General features: G+C 42.0%; 2 protein-coding genes across 5 annotated transcripts in view; both read left to right on the top strand.

The window, feature by feature from the left end:
• The first annotated feature begins 735 nt into the window (after positions 1–735).
• On the top strand, positions 736–13,772 carry CCDC125 (coiled-coil domain containing 125). Of its 2 annotated transcripts, XM_075740515.1 has the most exons (13): positions 736–832; positions 1,165–1,546; positions 2,872–2,930; positions 4,301–4,387; positions 5,276–5,353; positions 6,062–6,147; positions 8,203–8,285; positions 9,780–9,895; positions 10,471–10,578; positions 11,631–11,802; positions 13,143–13,276; positions 13,407–13,445; positions 13,595–13,746. In XM_075740515.1, exons 2-13 carry the CDS (start codon positions 1,276–1,278, stop codon positions 13,610–13,612), a joined length of 1,251 nt encoding a protein of 416 aa, XP_075596630.1. In that variant the 5' UTR covers positions 736–832; positions 1,165–1,275; the 3' UTR covers positions 13,613–13,746. The 2 variants fall into 2 exon arrangements, with proteins under 2 accessions (XP_075596630.1, XP_075596629.1); XM_075740514.1 differs by having other exon boundaries at positions 13,407–13,772.
• A 528-nt stretch (positions 13,773–14,300) lies between these two features.
• The window catches only part of ZFYVE16 (zinc finger FYVE-type containing 16), a 31,992-nt gene continuing 30,014 nt past the window's right edge, over positions 14,301–16,278 (top strand). Inside the window, exon 1 of one of the 3 annotated variants that reach the window (XM_075739226.1) lies at positions 14,301–14,405. The gene's annotated coding sequence lies outside the window, so the exon portion shown is untranslated. Of the gene's footprint in view, positions 14,539–16,278 lie in introns of all 3 variants that reach the window. The other 2 variants (XM_075739224.1, XM_075739225.1) reach the window with 2 other exon arrangements.

The following is a 16,278-nucleotide window of genomic DNA, read 5'->3' as shown; positions in this document are numbered from 1 at the left end:
TCTGGTGTGTGTGCCTGGACAACACCAATTTTTGGGAATTAAGAGAATCAGAATGGTTTGGGTTGGAGGGGACCTCAAAAACTATGTAGTTCCAACCCCCCTGCCATGGGCAGGGACACCCTCCACTAGCCCAGGTTGCCCAAAGCCCCGTCCAACCTGGCCTTGAACACTGCCAGGGAGCCAGGGGCAGCCACAACCTCTCTGGGCAACCTGTGCCAGGGCCTCACCACCCTCACAGTAAAGAGTGTGAATTTATTCCTAATATCTAATCTAAATCTACCCACCTTCATCTTAAGGCCATTACCCCTTGTCCTATCACTGAGTGCCCTTGTAAACAGTCCCTCTCCAGCTTTCCTGTAGGCTCCCTTCAGGTACTGAAATGCTACTATATGGTCTCCCTGGAGCCTTCTCTTCTCCAGGCTGAACAAGCCCAACTCTCTCAGCCTGTCCTCATAGGAGAGGTGCTCCAGCCCTCTGATCAGCTTCGTGGCCTCCTCTGGACTCTCTCCAACAGCTCCATGTCTCTCCTGTCCTGGGGCCCCCAGAGCTGGACGCAGTACTGCAGGTGGGGTCTCACCAGAGCAGAGCAGAGGGGCAGGATCACATCAGTGCTTTGAATGACTACGTTTTGTAAAGTAAAAACACGTTTCTAAAAGTTGCTTGGGATTTTTGTAAATGCTGCTGTGGTTGGGGAGCGGGGCGGGGTGTACTTTAGGCAGACAACCTGCGCTCCGAGCAGCCTCCCGGGGAGCTGTTGGCTCGCTTTCCGGTGCCGGGCGTGGGACGTGGTGCTCCAGGGGCGGGACCGGCAGCGCCGAGGCCGGGCGGGCAGGTGGGCCGGGGGCTCCGGGCGGGGGGGCCGGGACCGTGAGGGGCGGCAGGGGGTGGGGGTCCGCTGGCGGGCAGGAGCGTGGGGATATCGCGGGTGGGCGGCGGGTGGTGACCGAGGCGCTGCCACCCTTGCCCGTCCACCGCCACCCCCTTGACCGCCGGCAGACCCGTCCGCAGCCGGAGGTTTCACTGCTTTAATGTGTTACCGAGGGACGGGAGCGATGTCGTGTGGGCAGCCCGAACCTGGAAGCGGCCGTGCACCAAGACCTCCGGATTTTTCACTTTAATGCTGTTTTGTTGCTTTAATTACGGAGTTTTTCTGGTTTTTTCTAGCTAAAATACGGGTTGCTTTGGGGGAGGCACTGCTCATATTATCACTAAGTGAAGTGCCCTCAATCACAACCCCCACCCCTTAAACCTAAAACCCGAGCCCAGGAGGAGAAGATGGACGAAGCAGAAGAGGATGACATGACATGTGGAGACTTGGGAAATGGACTTGGGAGAAGACCTGGAGGTGTTTATGAAGGGGAAAATTTACAAAACTCCTCTTCATTTAGATGTAGGAAGGGGTCTGGAAAGGTCTGCAGTTCTCTCTTTTCAGTAAGGAGAGTGGAAGAAAGTGATGCTGCAGCTCTTCCCATTTCAAAAAGAAACAGTTTCTACAATGGATCATCCAAAAAGCCTGTTGCTAGTCCCACACGACAAAATAGCTGTGGTAAGAGTAATTTAGAAGTTAATTATTCAGTATGAGAAAAATCTCTGTTGACAAAACCGAGCAGTTCAGCTGCTTTACAAGGTGTCATCAAGTTTAATTGAAATCGTTTGCCAAAGCACTTCAAAATCTCTTAAGGATTACACAAAGCGTGTGTGCATTGCATGCCTGCTGGGATCCAGCCGGCCTCACGGATTAGTTGGCACAGCAGATAAATCCGCTGTCACAAGAGGAGATGCTCAAAGCCATCGAGCCAGCAGAGCAGTCTCTGTTCCTAGATCTTCCTCCCAAAACATTTAACAGCAGAATTGCTTTTCAGTGAATGATGCTGTGGCCCTTCTTAGTGTAGAATGGCCATTTTTAAAGTGTCTAGTTTCGCATTTGAAAGTGACATTTCCCCAGGAGCATCCTGCAGTGGGGACAGCATTGTTTTTCTCTCAGTACACCTGTGAAATTGAATTGCTTGGGTTCCTGGTTTGTTTAAGTGTGTCTTCCCAGAGATTCTGTCTAAAGCTTATGGCTAAATCTTCAAAATCTTGTTTGCTATTTATTTGAAATTTGTAAATTTGCCTAGTTCTGAGGTTAAGCAGTTGTTTTTAGAACCTGCACATCTCTGTTCTCCCGGTGTTTGCATTCATTTTTTTGTGAAGACAACACTGCGGTAAACAAAATCAAATACAGGCAGTGCTGTTCATTACACTTTAGCTGCTCTGCCTTACATTTGTAGCCATTTTTAGTATTTTGACTGAAGTATTTCAGTATAACTTGCTTATTTCTTTCCTTTAGAACAAGTTGCCACTATTACCTACACACACCACAGTAAGCTAAGCCATGTATTTTAAAAAAAACAGTACCAATAGTAACCACTTGCTTAGAGGAATATTGGACCTTGTGGGATACTCCACCGCTGTACTTCCATCTTTGTCTCTTGAAAATTGCCCCTACTTCTAAATAGTGCTAGGTATTCCTGTGTTGAGTTTGATTGTTGAAAAGTTACAATCTGAAAAGAATCTAAAAAATGAAATTATTTTTTTCATCAAGATGGAAATTTTATTGTGTTGAGTTTTCTTTAAAGGAAAATATAAAATAATTGTCCTTATTTTAGGCCTTTTTTTCCCATTTCACTTCTTTAGCTGTGAAACAATGTGTTTGAGCTTAGTATTTATGTATTTCTTAAATCTGTTTATTAGCTCCAGAAGAAAAAAACGCCACAAAGATGAAAATTCACCTCTGCATGTTACCTGTTTTCAGGGTAAAACAAATTCTCACGTTTTATTTTGTAAATGTTATAGTAACTTACCATTTATTATCTCTTATCAATCCTACAGAGTCTAATGCTGAAATGTCAAATGAAGAACTAAAGCAACGACTTCAGGAAGCTCTAGAGGTTAGTAACTGTGCTGAGTGTTGCTGCTCTTGAAATCTGCATTTCCTTTTAATGTAGCAAACTAAAGCACAGTGTTAGTTTAGCGGGAAATCTTGGCGTGTCCAGAGTCTTGGGTGGATTCAGGTTCCTGAAATTAGAGTGGTAGTTGGAGGCCTCATTAAATTTTATGCCAGGAAATCAGAGTGTGAGGTGCAGTTTATACTCTGGATTTTTTAATTTTTTTGCAGGGGACAAGTTTGTTTAAAGATGTAGAGAATATTCTAAGGATTGTACTCCTTTTTCAGCAGGAAAAGCTTCTTTTTTAATTAAGCTTCAGGGCCTGAAAACCTGCAGTTCTCACAGAATCATCTTTGGGTTTTTAATCTGCATTTTTGTTGAGAGGTAGTTAACTCCTACATTTTAATTTTACTGTGGTTAAATGGATTGATGTGTTGGCATCAGTCCAGGCAGAAAGAGCAGGGTGTTCTCAGCTGTAAAAATATGCACTTCACCTGCACTGTGTTCTTTAACTTCTCGATAGCCTAATGATATGTCATTTTCAAGTTGTCTTAGCATGAAGAACCTTCAGTGCACAGGAAGTTAACCTGTCACGGAACCTTACTCATTTTTCATTAGATAAAACTGGTAAATTGCCACTGCTCCCAAATACAAATTCATTATCAATTGCTGAAGTAATAGAACTGGAAGAACTAGGAAAAAAAAGTTTTGTATGACCACAGGTGAACCAGAATGACCTACACAGGGGTTAAGAAGAGATAAGTATACAAAGCAGTAAATTCTCTTTTAAATCTTGGAAATTGAAAAACTGCTTTCTTCTGAAGGGGGGAATGTTGCTTAAAGATATGACTGGCGTGTACGTGGAGCAGGAATCTGTTTTGTTGTTGTTTTCTTCTGGACAAGTAGTGGTTTTGATCTAACAGTCCTAACATGATATTCACACTATAAAGTATGGATATTTTGTATGAAATATTTACAGTACATCATATTAATAGACCATTTATATTTTAGTATGTATTTTACCACTGCATATATAAGAAAACTGTATTCTGTTCTGCTTACTTATCTTAAAGGTCCAGACCTATATTGATAGATATAACTTCTTTAGCAAGGCAGAACTGCAGTGGTTTATTTTCCAAATACATTGGAAGAGAAAAATAATTACAAGTGTTCTTCTTTAAGGATTTTGTGCTAGCATGCACTGTTAATGTTTCTTCATCACAAGCAAGCCATTAGTCAGAAAAGAATCATATAGGGTAGAAATAGGAGAAGATTGTTTTTTTGAAGAGAGCAAATTAACATTGCTGTTACAGTCGAGTTTTAACAGGATTACCTTGGCTTTTACTCAGTGTACCTATTTTATTTTGCTTCAGGAAGTTGAAATTTTGAAAGTTGAGCTTGAAGCATCTCAAAGACAGCTTGAAGGAAAAGATGAAGCCCTAAGAATTCTGCAGAGCATGGTAGGAGTTGTTCAGAAATAATTTGGGTACTTAGCAGTAAAGGAAGGAGAACAGAAGAAATCTTCCTGCCACTCCTCATCAAAATCCCCCAAACCTTAAGTTCTTCTCAGGGCTATAATTTAAAGCATTGAGTCTGCAAGTGTCTACAGAGTTGGCTTCTACGATTTATTACTTTTTCTGCATGGAATTATTTTCGTTATTTAAGAAGACTCTACTGTTGTAGCAAATTCTCATAATTTTATCTTTGAGGATATCTTATCATATCCATTTAACTTACAGAATGTGGCCTTTTTTTGAGTCCTTTAAATTACAGATTTTGCCAGTGCTTGAAATCTGCTACAAAGCACAGACACTTTCAGTTGACTGCTCCATCTGTTGTCTTACAAGGCAGTATGCGTTAAATGCTAGGTCAGTCTTTTGTTCACAGTTTTTAATATTTTTATTTGCTATCACAATTATGTTAAAATCACTTTCCTAGTTTTTAGCCTACTTGCATAACACGTTTATAGTTCTGCAGTTTCTACCCGCAGACTTTCGTAGTAAGTTACACCTGGATCAAAGTATAAGTATGTTGTAACCAAGTTTTTTAAGAGCTGATTTTGTGGACAAGCCCTGAAGAAGACATGATCTCATTTTAATTGACGCTACATTTTTCAACAGAAAAGATTATAGGGTTGAAACACAAGTTGTTATGCAACGTAGCTTTATAGTGCCTTGAAATTAGAACCCACTGGGACTTACAAGCAAGTTGCTAGTGTTTGTAATTCTGCACATTACTGTTTAACTAAGAATGTGAACTTCTCTTGATGTAAAACTGAAAATTTTGCTGAAGACAAATTAAGCAAACTTAATTACAGCTTTTGACAGAGTTGTGCTTTTTTTTTGCAGGCAGTATTTAATAAAGCCACTAGTCATACAAAAGCAATGCTTCAAAAAACTGAGGAAGAGAAGAGAACTTTAGAAAAGGTAAGGGTGCATGTTTCCTTCACACGTGTGCAAAAACACAGAAGTTCATTGCTATTAATAAGGGGTTATCAGATGGTTTATTTAAATCAGTACTAATCTGCCATTAGTTCCAGGTGTTTTTTTTTAAAGTATTCTGATTCCTTTTTCGTAGTAAGGGAAAATGTTAACATATCACTCTTTTGATCTAGATGTTTTATGCTATAGTGCCTACAAATAATGCCTGAAAGTTACTAGAGTTCTTTCTGTACTTTCCATTGGTCTTTGTTGTAACTTTCACATTCATTCATAGTAAGTTGCATTATTTCTTAGTTATGAAGCTGGAACTTCCCAACGAGTTTAAGAAATGGGTGCCAAATTTTCATAGGGAAGATGAGGAGGAGGAAGGTGGCATTGACCTACCTTGTTAAAGTCAGTTTTATGCTTTGTTTCTCTTCCTGTGTGACTTTTCCACACAACAGTAAATGTGACAGCACAGGTTTGTTTTTGTCACAAGCCACTACAAGCATTAGTTCATGCAACATGGTCTGGAATCCATAGATCAGCGATGCAGAAACTTTTTTGTGTCTGGCAGCAAATGTATTTTTAACAGTATCATAGATTGTTATCATCATTGGTCTGCCAGTGCCAAAATCGGCACCAGCAGTTCCTCTTCTTCCTTTCAGTGGGAGGCTTGTAATGAACTGCTGCAGGTTTGTTTTGTTTCCACAGGAAATCAATACTTTGCAATGGGAAATTGAATTTGATCAGGATAGATTTAAAAACATAGAAGACACATGGACAGAAAAATATGACAGGTATTTGACTTACACTGTGTATCTTTGAGGGTTTTTTTTAATTGCATTGAATGCTATATGTCATCTTTCTTGTGTTCCAAGTTTGCTTCATCAGGTTTTCTGGGGTTTTCATGTTTTCCTAATTTCCTTCCAGATTTGGAAAGTTTTATTTAATTTTCATGCTAGTCACATTTGTATTTTTCAATTCAAACTACTAAAATTACTAAGTCTTAATTCTTTAGTGTGTTTATAGGCTAGCTTTGCTAGGCTGAGTTTTTGTTTTCACCCTATTACGTTATTATGTTAGCCAGCTGGAGCCAGACTGTCCTTATTTACTTTAAATGTAAATGAGGCATAGAAAATAATGGTATGTGCATGCATGTAGAAATATCATTTGCTGGTTAATCATTGCTTTATTTTCTTGCATTGTAGGTATAAGCATACATACAGGTAAAATGGAATGCTTTGGAGAGAGGCTGATCAACTGGTTCTTTGTTTAAATAAGAGTTACTCTGGATGGACAGCAGATGTGGTTAGGCAAGCAGAAGATGCCAGAGGCACTAAACTAATAATGCAATAACAGACCTTGAAAAATGTGACCAGCAGGCTCACTTAAATGTAGAAATGATATCTCTGCAGTCTACCCATAACAGTTATACAATTATTTCAGCAGAGATTTTTACTTAACATTTTCAAACTTTGACTCAAAGAATAAGCCAAAAGTTTACAGGCTATTAATTTGTAAGAAGAGTTTTGTTAAGATATTGCGTCTTGTTCACCTGTTGACTTAGTTACACTTGTCAAGGGATATCTCTTGAAAAACTCTTTGGCTTTCCTGACTTTGATTGGAAGTGCAGCCGGGTAGTTAGAAGCATCAAAAGTAGTGTTAACTGTTGAAAGCTAGAGACATGGCTTCAGAAAACTGTGAGCCAGGAGCTCAGTCTGCTTTGCAAAAAAGTTTTCTGATACCTAAGACAGCAGGATGAGAAGAATATGTATTTCCATTTGTTTGTTCAAGTGAAATAATTCACGCTACTATTTAATTTTTAACAAAACTGTGAATTTACAGCATGCTGCATTTACTGATAGCTGAAGGGATCCACCAAATAAATTGTATTACTTTAACATTTAGGACTTTAGATTGCCACTTTTCTATTCAAGAAGGAAATACTTCAATACTGCAAGGAAAAAGGCATTATAAATGCATATTGTATGTTCTCAGGTTGCAATGCTTGAAAGTACAGCTGTTCTTGAGAACAGCATTAAGACTACAGGAAGTTTACGTTCTGAAATTCAGACCAGAGCCGTTTTGTCACATGTCCAATAACAATTTTGTTCTTTCAAGGAAGTAAGAGATTTCTAGCAAGTGTTTCAGAGGTTCATAATTACAAATTTCTTTGAGTTTCTAATGGTAATGTGGTACTTAAACTCACCTCTCCTTAAACTCTGAAGTTGTTGGCACCATCTACTTGTAGATGAATTATTTATTTTTTTTAACATTCACTTGAGCATACTTGGGCGCCTTCAAATTGGTTGTGTGAGGGTGTGGTTTCATGAACAAGGTGAGCCTGTTTGAACAGCACATGCTATCTGGGTTGCAGATAAACCTCTGTACGAGTGCAGAGATTCTGGTTTTGCTCCCTGCGGAGCCACCTGCAGCCCGGATAACGAGGAGTGACTCCACAGAAGGCAGCCTGGCATCGCCTGCTTTCTTAGGCTTGGTTCAGTACCAGTCAGACCAAGCCTACACAGGTTGTTAGGAGTAACAGAAGTTAGTTAGGAGTAGTGTTAGGTTGCCTATTGGCCCCTAGCTAGCAGATTTGGATCTAACAATCTACTACATATTATTGGTACAGATAGTTATTTACATAGTGAGGAAATTGCTTGTATAATGCTGCATGGATAATACTTTGTCAAACTCAGCTCTTTCCAGTTTTGATTTTTTTCTTCAAACTTTTCAGTAATCCTAATTTTAATTTGTGGACATATTAGGTACAGTGTTTTAACCTGCTAATTTTGTTTTTCATTTTAAAATATTTTTTTAAAGATAATACAGCCTTTTTCTATCCTCTGCAGGATATATTGTGAAAATGCAGCTCTTAAGGAAGCATTGAAACTGCGAACAGAAGAAGTTAAAACTCTTAAAGCTGAAAATGCAAGTAAGCCACCAACAGCTATTCCTCTTAATATACTGTTTCTCAGGAGTAACTCAGGATTTAGCAATGAAGGAAGCTTTCTGACAGGATAAGTCTCATTTTACTGGTAGCTGATATTAGTGGATATGCAGAAACCCTCTTCAAACAGATAAACTGTGTTTGTTTTCTTCTCACATTGTCACTTGAACTGAAAAAAAACCCATGAAATGATAGGAAAAGTCAGGTATGCATAGCTTAAAGAGTAGGTTGGGTGTGAAAGAAGTACACCTATCTTATCTCACTGGCCTGGTGACACCCTGGGTGTGGAGGGGAACAACCGGTCCATGCTCCAAGTTACGTCCTGGAAGAAGGGAACCGCATCCAGGAGCACCAACTGATCCTGCTACAATGGGAATCCATCAGAGACACTCACTTGTAACGTAGCACTTAAAGATTCCCGTAGCACAAACTTGGAGGTATTCAGCTTGTCAGCTTTCTAGTGGAGCTTTTCAAACTGCAGGTTCTGCAGGTGTCTCAAGCAAGATGGCTCAAGCCTCCTTCCCTTACTTTTGGTTTCGAAAAAGCTTTAAAATAGCTGACATACATCATTATTTTCCCAATATTGTGCTATTCTAAAAGAACAGCTGCATTAGTTGTAAGTGTACAAAGAAATGAGCCCTTAGTACTGAGGCAGTGTAATACAGGAGATGGTATCTCTGTGTCGTGGTTTTGCCCCAGCCAGCAGCTCAACCCCATGCAGCCGCTTATTCACTCCCTCCCTGGGGCGATGGAGGAGAAGATCAGAAGGGTAAAAGTGAGAAAACCCATGGGTTGAGATAAAGACATTTTAATAAGTAAAGCAAAAGCCGCACACACAAGCAAAGCAAAGCAAGGAATTCATTCCCCACTGCCCATGGGCAGGCAGGTGTTCAGCCATCCCCAGGAAAGCAGGGCTCCATCACAGGTAATGGTGACTTGGGGAGACAAACACCATCACTCCGAATGTTCCCCCCCTTCCTTCCTTCTTCCCCTAGTCCTTTATATGCTGAGCATGACATCACATGGTGTGGAATATCCCTGTGGTCATTGGGGTCAGCTGTCCCGGCTGTGTCCCCTCCCAACTCCTTGTGCACCCCCAGCCCACTCGCTGGTGGGGTGGTGTGAGGAGCAGAAAAGGCCTTGGCTCTGTGTGAGCACTGCTCAGCAGGAACGGAAACATCCCGGTGTTACCAACGCTGTGTCCAGCACAGATCCAAAACACAGCCCTGTACAGCTACTATGAAGAAAAGTAACTCTATTCCAGCCAAAACCAGCACGGTCTGTAAGTGGATCATCACCTTAGGAAACCACAGAAGGAAAGCCAACTGGGATCTTAGTTTCTAGATCTACATAGTCTCATCACATTCCCAAACTGATGCTTAAACTACAGAACCGTTTAATTTGGGTGTAATTAAACCCAGAAATTGAGAAGTCAGAGCAGCAGACTTTTTAATCACTTTCTTTGTTTTTATTTCATAGTCCTGAATCAGCAGTGCTTGGAATTTCTTGCAATGCTAGATGTGAAACAACAGAAAATTGTTCAGGAAAACATGTCCTTGAATAAAAGTGACATTACAGATTTTACAGGTCTTGAAGTAAGTATGATTGTATGTTTTTCAAAATGGCTGGTTCAAAGGTATGCTTATATTCAAAATACATAGATAAATTTTGCTTACTGATTAACTGTTTCTTTGGACCCATTTTTAGCTAATGACAATATGCCCTTGCATGCCTGTTAATTAGATTTCTAATGTGTGGTGCACCATGATTCCTATCTTGCAAAGAAAGAGTAGACAGAAGGAGCATCGGGCTTTTACAAGCCAGCATGCTTATTTTTTTGTTCCTAGCATCTTAATTCTTATCTCCTATGCCTACTGCTTTACTTTATTGAGTGAAAAAACATTCTAATGAGGTCTGCAGGGAGTAGCATATGCATGCTGACAATTTTTGCCTTTAGGTTATCTTGTAGAAAAAAATACATTTCACACATGTAGTTGTGAGTCAAAAGAAATCGTGCCTAAATCTTTTGCACCTTGCTTCCCCTGACCCTTATACTTATACTCTCTTTGTAGTTTCAGGATGGGGTTTTTTTGCTAGTCACCCAGCATCTCTTGGATCGTATCGTGTATGCAGATAGATATTTAACTGGTGGTTTGTTTTGGACTTTAAGCTGGCAGTTCTTGGAGCCTGCATCTGCAACACTTCTGGAGGGCAACCTTGTCCCTGTGCTAAAATGGCAGCTGTAACTCGAAAGCAACTCCTTCATCTCAAGCAAGAGGTAACGCTGCTTGGCTTAAATACGAACAAGCAGAGGGGTCCTTGTGTTCAAAGGCAAATAAAGCCAGAAACACTTTACTGCAGCTTACACAAACAAATGTGTCTTAAAACAAGAATGCTTCTCAGAAGTAATGTTTGTTTGTTTGTTTGTTTGTAATACTTGTAATGCTCTAACTTTTGCTGATACGAAACTGTAATTATAATGCCAGATTTACTAGTAAGAAAAAAATCTCTCATTCTTTTTATTTCCATGCATATTTTTTAATCTACAAATATGTATACGCTCAAAGTGTATACAGTCTGTAAATATATACGCAGTGTGAGTGTGGACTACCACTGACAGGGATGACTCCCCTTTCCCTTCCTCCATGGCAGTGCGTTGCACACCTCCCTCACATTGACATCAGCACTCACAAGCCCACTCACCCAGCTAGGTCAGCAAGCTGATCTTGCTGAAAACTCTGTATTTACATCACAGTTAAATTGATAACATAATTTTCAAGCTCTTACGGTTTTAATTTAGTGAAATCCTATAGTTTTAATAAAGTATTTTTTCTTCTAATTTGTACTTGACTCTGCAAATGTGGTAACCATCCTCGTGGTCCCACTGCAGAAGTTCCATCTGACTTACTGGTTTTGAAAGTAAGTACTGTCATGTCCCTTTAGTACCAAAGTTACTATCCCTGGCATAGATACCATTCTTTTGCTCCTGTTGGTCCTGGCCCAACTGGCATGGGACGTTGATGCTGTCCTCAAGCTCTTCTCATGCAGAGATACATAGGCACTGCTGCCAACGTGTCTGTGTAGATGGGTGGTGGTGTGTGCACGTGTAGAAGAGGAAGGGTAAGAACCTCAATACATGTTTCAAAAATTATTTCTGAATGTGGCAAGAAGGCACTTAGTTTGGTTTCTCCTACCTCCTTGATTGCATTTATTTAAAAGTTGTCTGTGTTAATGGCTTCTTTCTGTCTCTTAACATACATTTTAAATCTGCTACTGCTTCCAAATTGCTTAATATTCAAAATATTCAAATTTTCTTTGAATTAAAACCAGATGGAAAATCTGAAGAAGAGTAAAGATGAAGCTTATGTAATGGCAGATGCCTTCAGAATTGCATTTGAGCAGCAGCTAATGCAGAGGAAGGACCAAGCCCTGAGGCTTGCAGAAGTGATAAAGATTAAGAAGGAAACGAAATTTATAAACTGGAGACGTCTGAAAGACGATGGTAAATTGGCACGCTATACCTCTGTAATGGTTGACTAGAAAAGAAGTTAGCTGACGAGCGGCGCGGGCAGACCTTATTGTATTAAATATATGGTTGTGGTTTAACTGCTAACTGAAGCTTCTGAAGAGTCAAGAAAAAAGGAACAAAGTTATGTCAAAACTGTAAATACGTTAGTGTTTCATGTAGTTGAAGAATTTCTACTGGAAGTTTTGCATGTGTAGGGTAGAGTGTCTGTGTATAAGTGGAATATTTAAGTACTACTGTAGGACATCAGAGCCACCAGTCTAGGCTTTTAATGTAGGCCTTTTTTACTGCACGTTCATGAACTGTATTATCTGAGTAAAAACATGCTCGAATAAATAAGCTGTTATCCAGGACGACAATAACATTCTGGATATTACAGATGTTTATTATGAAAACACCACAAAAAAGCTAACATCTGGCAAGTTTAACCTGGCCATTTTAGATGCTATCAGCAATTTAATATGCTGTAGGTATTTTTTTCAAATGATCTCTTATATAAGAGTTAGGGATGGAGGAGAAATGCAAAAAATATATACCGAGCTTTCACTGAAATACTGAATTTTATTTTCTATGTGTATCTACATCAGTATTTATTACTCTTCTTCATGTGGTCATCCGTGAGTTACAAAGCACTATGTAAAAGAGGAAAAATTCTTATTATCCTTTTCTTCCTTAAGAGAAAGGATAAGGAGAAATATTTAAGTGCTTATATCATGGTCAAAACCATAGCAGAATTTAGGAATGGCTCTTCAACATACATTTGTGTTAGTCATTGACCTGAATGTGCCAGGCTTAGAAGTTTGGTGGGTCTTTTAAATTCCTTGAGTGCCCTCACGATGTAATGCTGAAACAGCATAGACCTTGAATATCTGTTTCCCCTATACCGACATCATTGTTTCCAATCCTGATACGTACGTTTTGTGATTTTAATGTATTTTAATCTTTTTAGAAATCTTAGAAACTTTTAAACAGCTTATGTCAAAGAATCTTTTTTTCAGGCTACCTACTGTTTAAAAACAAATTACCATGAATTATTTTTTAAGTAGAGTGTCAAAGTGTTTTCCATACAGCAAAAAGAACTTTATGTTCAGTCTGCTCATATATATGATGAAAAGTCTATTTGGCCTTTAAGCGATGTAAGGGTGGTGCTGCATGCAGGTAGCCTGCCATGTTATGTGCAATGGGAGAAGCTGTAGCTCGCATTGCCCTTTTAGAGGAGGTGCTTCAGAATCCAGTTTTACATATGCCCGTTTTATTCCAGAGTAGTTTTCTCCTCCTAAGCAATTCCACAGTTCTTGTACTTATGTTTTCCTTAGGACGTGTCAAGTTACAAGGGAACAAGAACAGTCTGGGGCAAAAACTATCAGGCCTGCTCTCATCCCATGTGGACTGTAGGAAGGTTGAAGAGCTAGACAATCCTCATGAAATCCTGAAGATGTTAATAGATTTGGTTAGTATTTTTGCTGAACTATTCATCGTGAGTCCTTAGGGGAGCAAATATAACTGCTGATTTACACAGAATGCCTTGTTCTTATCTCATAAACTAGTTTCTTTTCTTTCTCTTTTAAATAAATATACAGGTAAATGACAAAGAGGAGGCTCTGGCTCATCAGAGAAAGGTTAGTTACATGCTAGCTCGTGCAATGGAGATGAAAGAGGATGTTTTGGAACAGGATAGGGGAAATGGCATGCTGGGGAGTCATCAGTACAAAGCCCAAGGGTCATGGGGCCCCATACACGCCTGCTGCCAAAACCTCTGTTCAAACAGCGTTTCTCCGGTTCCTAGTGCAAAACCAGTTGAAAATACAGTAAAAGTGCTTCGAAAATCACACTCCTGGCCACCTCAGGCTACACACTATGAAGAAAGTAATCCACGAGTCAAACCAGACAAAACTGTAGTCATCTCTATATAGCCACGCGCTGGAATAAATTTATTTTTGAAAAAAGCTGTTTGTGGAAATGCCTAAAAACGTCCTGTGATTACGCCACTGGGGGCCAGACTAGGACAATGCATTAGCTGATATTGTCCTTAATGATATGTAATAGCACAGTAACTATTGCTTTGGTGAAACGGCCCGATTTAATTAAGTTAACAGTAATTTCCAAACAAGATGAAGTGGCACTCACTGTTGCCTACCCCGACTCCATATTGCCTGGTGGCAAGACTGACGGAGTAAGAGTCACGTCACTGCGGCGGGTGATGTCAAGAGAAAAGGCGAGGCCCAGGGCGCGAGCTGCCCACGCCGACATCCCCGCGGGAGGAGGGCGGGACGTGGCGGCGCCCTCTGCCGGCGGGGCGCGAAAGGCCGCGTGGAGGGACTGCATCCGTCACACCGCTGGCTACACACACACACACACGCACGCGCACGCACACACACCCCACCCCCCCGCCCCCGGCGGAGCGCGGCCTCTGCGCAGACGCGGGACCGGGAGTCAGCGAAGCCGGGAATCATCGGGGCCGTGGCGGCGGGGAGGGCGGGGCCTCGCCGCGCATGCGCGGAGCGGCGGCTGAGCGCACAAACAAGGGGCGCTGTCGTCGCTGCTCGCAGCCGCCGGCGGGGGGAGGGGCTGCCTCTGAGGTGAACCGCCGCCGGCGGCGGGGGTGTCGCCGTCTGCCCCCCCCCCCCCCCCCCATCCTACAGCAGGAGCGCGGCCTCCTCTGGGTCGTCCGCGTCCCCCTCGCCCGGCGGCCCGGGAGGGGTGAGGATGTGGGTGCGGGGCTGGCGGGAGCCGCGGTAGGACCGGGGCGCCGGGCGAGGCGCGGAGAGGGACTGGCGGCCTGACGGCGGTCACGGGTGTCGTGTCGCCGGACGGCGTCCTCCCGCCGGCAACCGCGGCCTCCCGGGCCGCCCTCCCTGGCGGGGGAGCCCGGGGCTGCCCGGAGAACTGCGAGGCGGGTGGCGGCCGGCGCCTCCCGAGCCTCCTGGCCGGGGCTGCGCGGCGGGGTCGGGGAGGCTGAGCCGGGGCAGAGGCAAGAGCCCCTGGGGCCTGGGGCGCCCGTGGGGCACGGAGCGCTTCACGGGGATTTCTACGGAGGCGCTCGGCGCGGTCCTAACTTGTGTCTCCTGCTAACAAGGCTAACGGCCTTGTCTTGGCGCTCCCCTTGCCGCGGTCAGCTCTGTTTTGTGGGTGCTAACTACCTTTGTCATATATGATCTGGCATAGATGCATATCTGGGTTGAGCAAACCGTCCAAAGCTGGCATTCGGCGCTGAAGCTTATTCCAGGCCTGAAGAAGAGCTTGTATACTTCAGAACTAGTAAGGCTGCTGTTAGAGAAACTTTGTGCAGTAAGGATTGTACAGTCTCAGTAGCATCAGCGAATGCATGCTTTGGAAGTGGAAGATGGTGGTGAAACAAGAACAAATTGTTGTGGTTTTTTTGCATACAGTTTGCTATTTGCACACTGTAGCAGCTAACTGCGTAGTACTGTTACAACGTTTCATGCTGTGTTGCACATATTAGATTGCTTAGGTGGATTAATTGCCCCTAGAGATTTAGAGATATTAGTGATGTTTTTCCTTACTTTTGTTCTATTTATTTTGAAATAGGGTACAGAGTACAATGGACATGCTTACACCATACACTTACAGGTATTTAAAGTTTTAAGACATGCTTCTGGATAAACTAGGAAACATTCTCAGCCCGTATTCAAATGCAGGCTCTAATGGCAGAAAACTAGTTATTAGTACATTTGGGAGAAATGAGTAGAGCACAGAAGACGATCCAGTTGACTGCTAGTAGTTGATGTTGTTGGTGTCTAGTGCTGTATTGCTGAGTTGTCTAATACAAATATCTGGTTGTTAATAATGCCAATTGGAGAAGGTGAGAATATTGAGAGAACACTGATTTCTGCTGAGGAGTGATCTTTCAGACCTGGTGTAATAGTCATATTCCCATGACTCATTTTCTAATGCTGAGTAATAAGTGCTGATACAATTAATGGTGATGGCACTGTGGGCGGTATGAGAGAGATGTGTTTGTTCAATTGAGGAAGTGGATTCTTCAGCTGTGGGCCTGGCTGCTGACAGTACTGCTGATGTGTTGGAGCACTGTGGAAAATCAGTAATTGTTGACAGACAGTTTTTTTCTGTGTAGTGTGAATGATACTATCCTCTGCAGTGGATAAGTTAAAGGAAAATCTCCAGGGGCTTAAGTTGAAGTCTAGGATAAAATTGTCTGGTGTTGGTCATGGTATCATAATGCTGTTGATAAATAAGAGTTTTGTTCTTCTGAAGAAATGGTGTTCAACTAACAATGTTGCTCTTTAAGCAAGGCAGTTTGGTTGGTTTTGGGTTTGTTTTTTTTTGCGGTGCACCATGTAAGCTTTTCCTTATGTGTCTGAAACCTTCTGTAACTTCTATGTTCAACCCCTGATGCATCTACTAAATTTGCAGTGGCAGCAGCCACTGCAGTTTTGGGATTGGATAATACGTTGTCTTGCTCAGCAAGAA

This window comes from Balearica regulorum, chromosome Z, assembly GCF_011004875.1.
Source record: "Balearica regulorum gibbericeps isolate bBalReg1 chromosome Z, bBalReg1.pri, whole genome shotgun sequence".
In the NCBI taxonomy this organism is placed as follows: Eukaryota; Metazoa; Chordata; class Aves; order Gruiformes; family Gruidae; genus Balearica; species Balearica regulorum.
The sequence above is the reverse complement of the archived record's forward strand: the minus strand, read 5'-3'. Positions and strand labels throughout refer to the sequence as shown.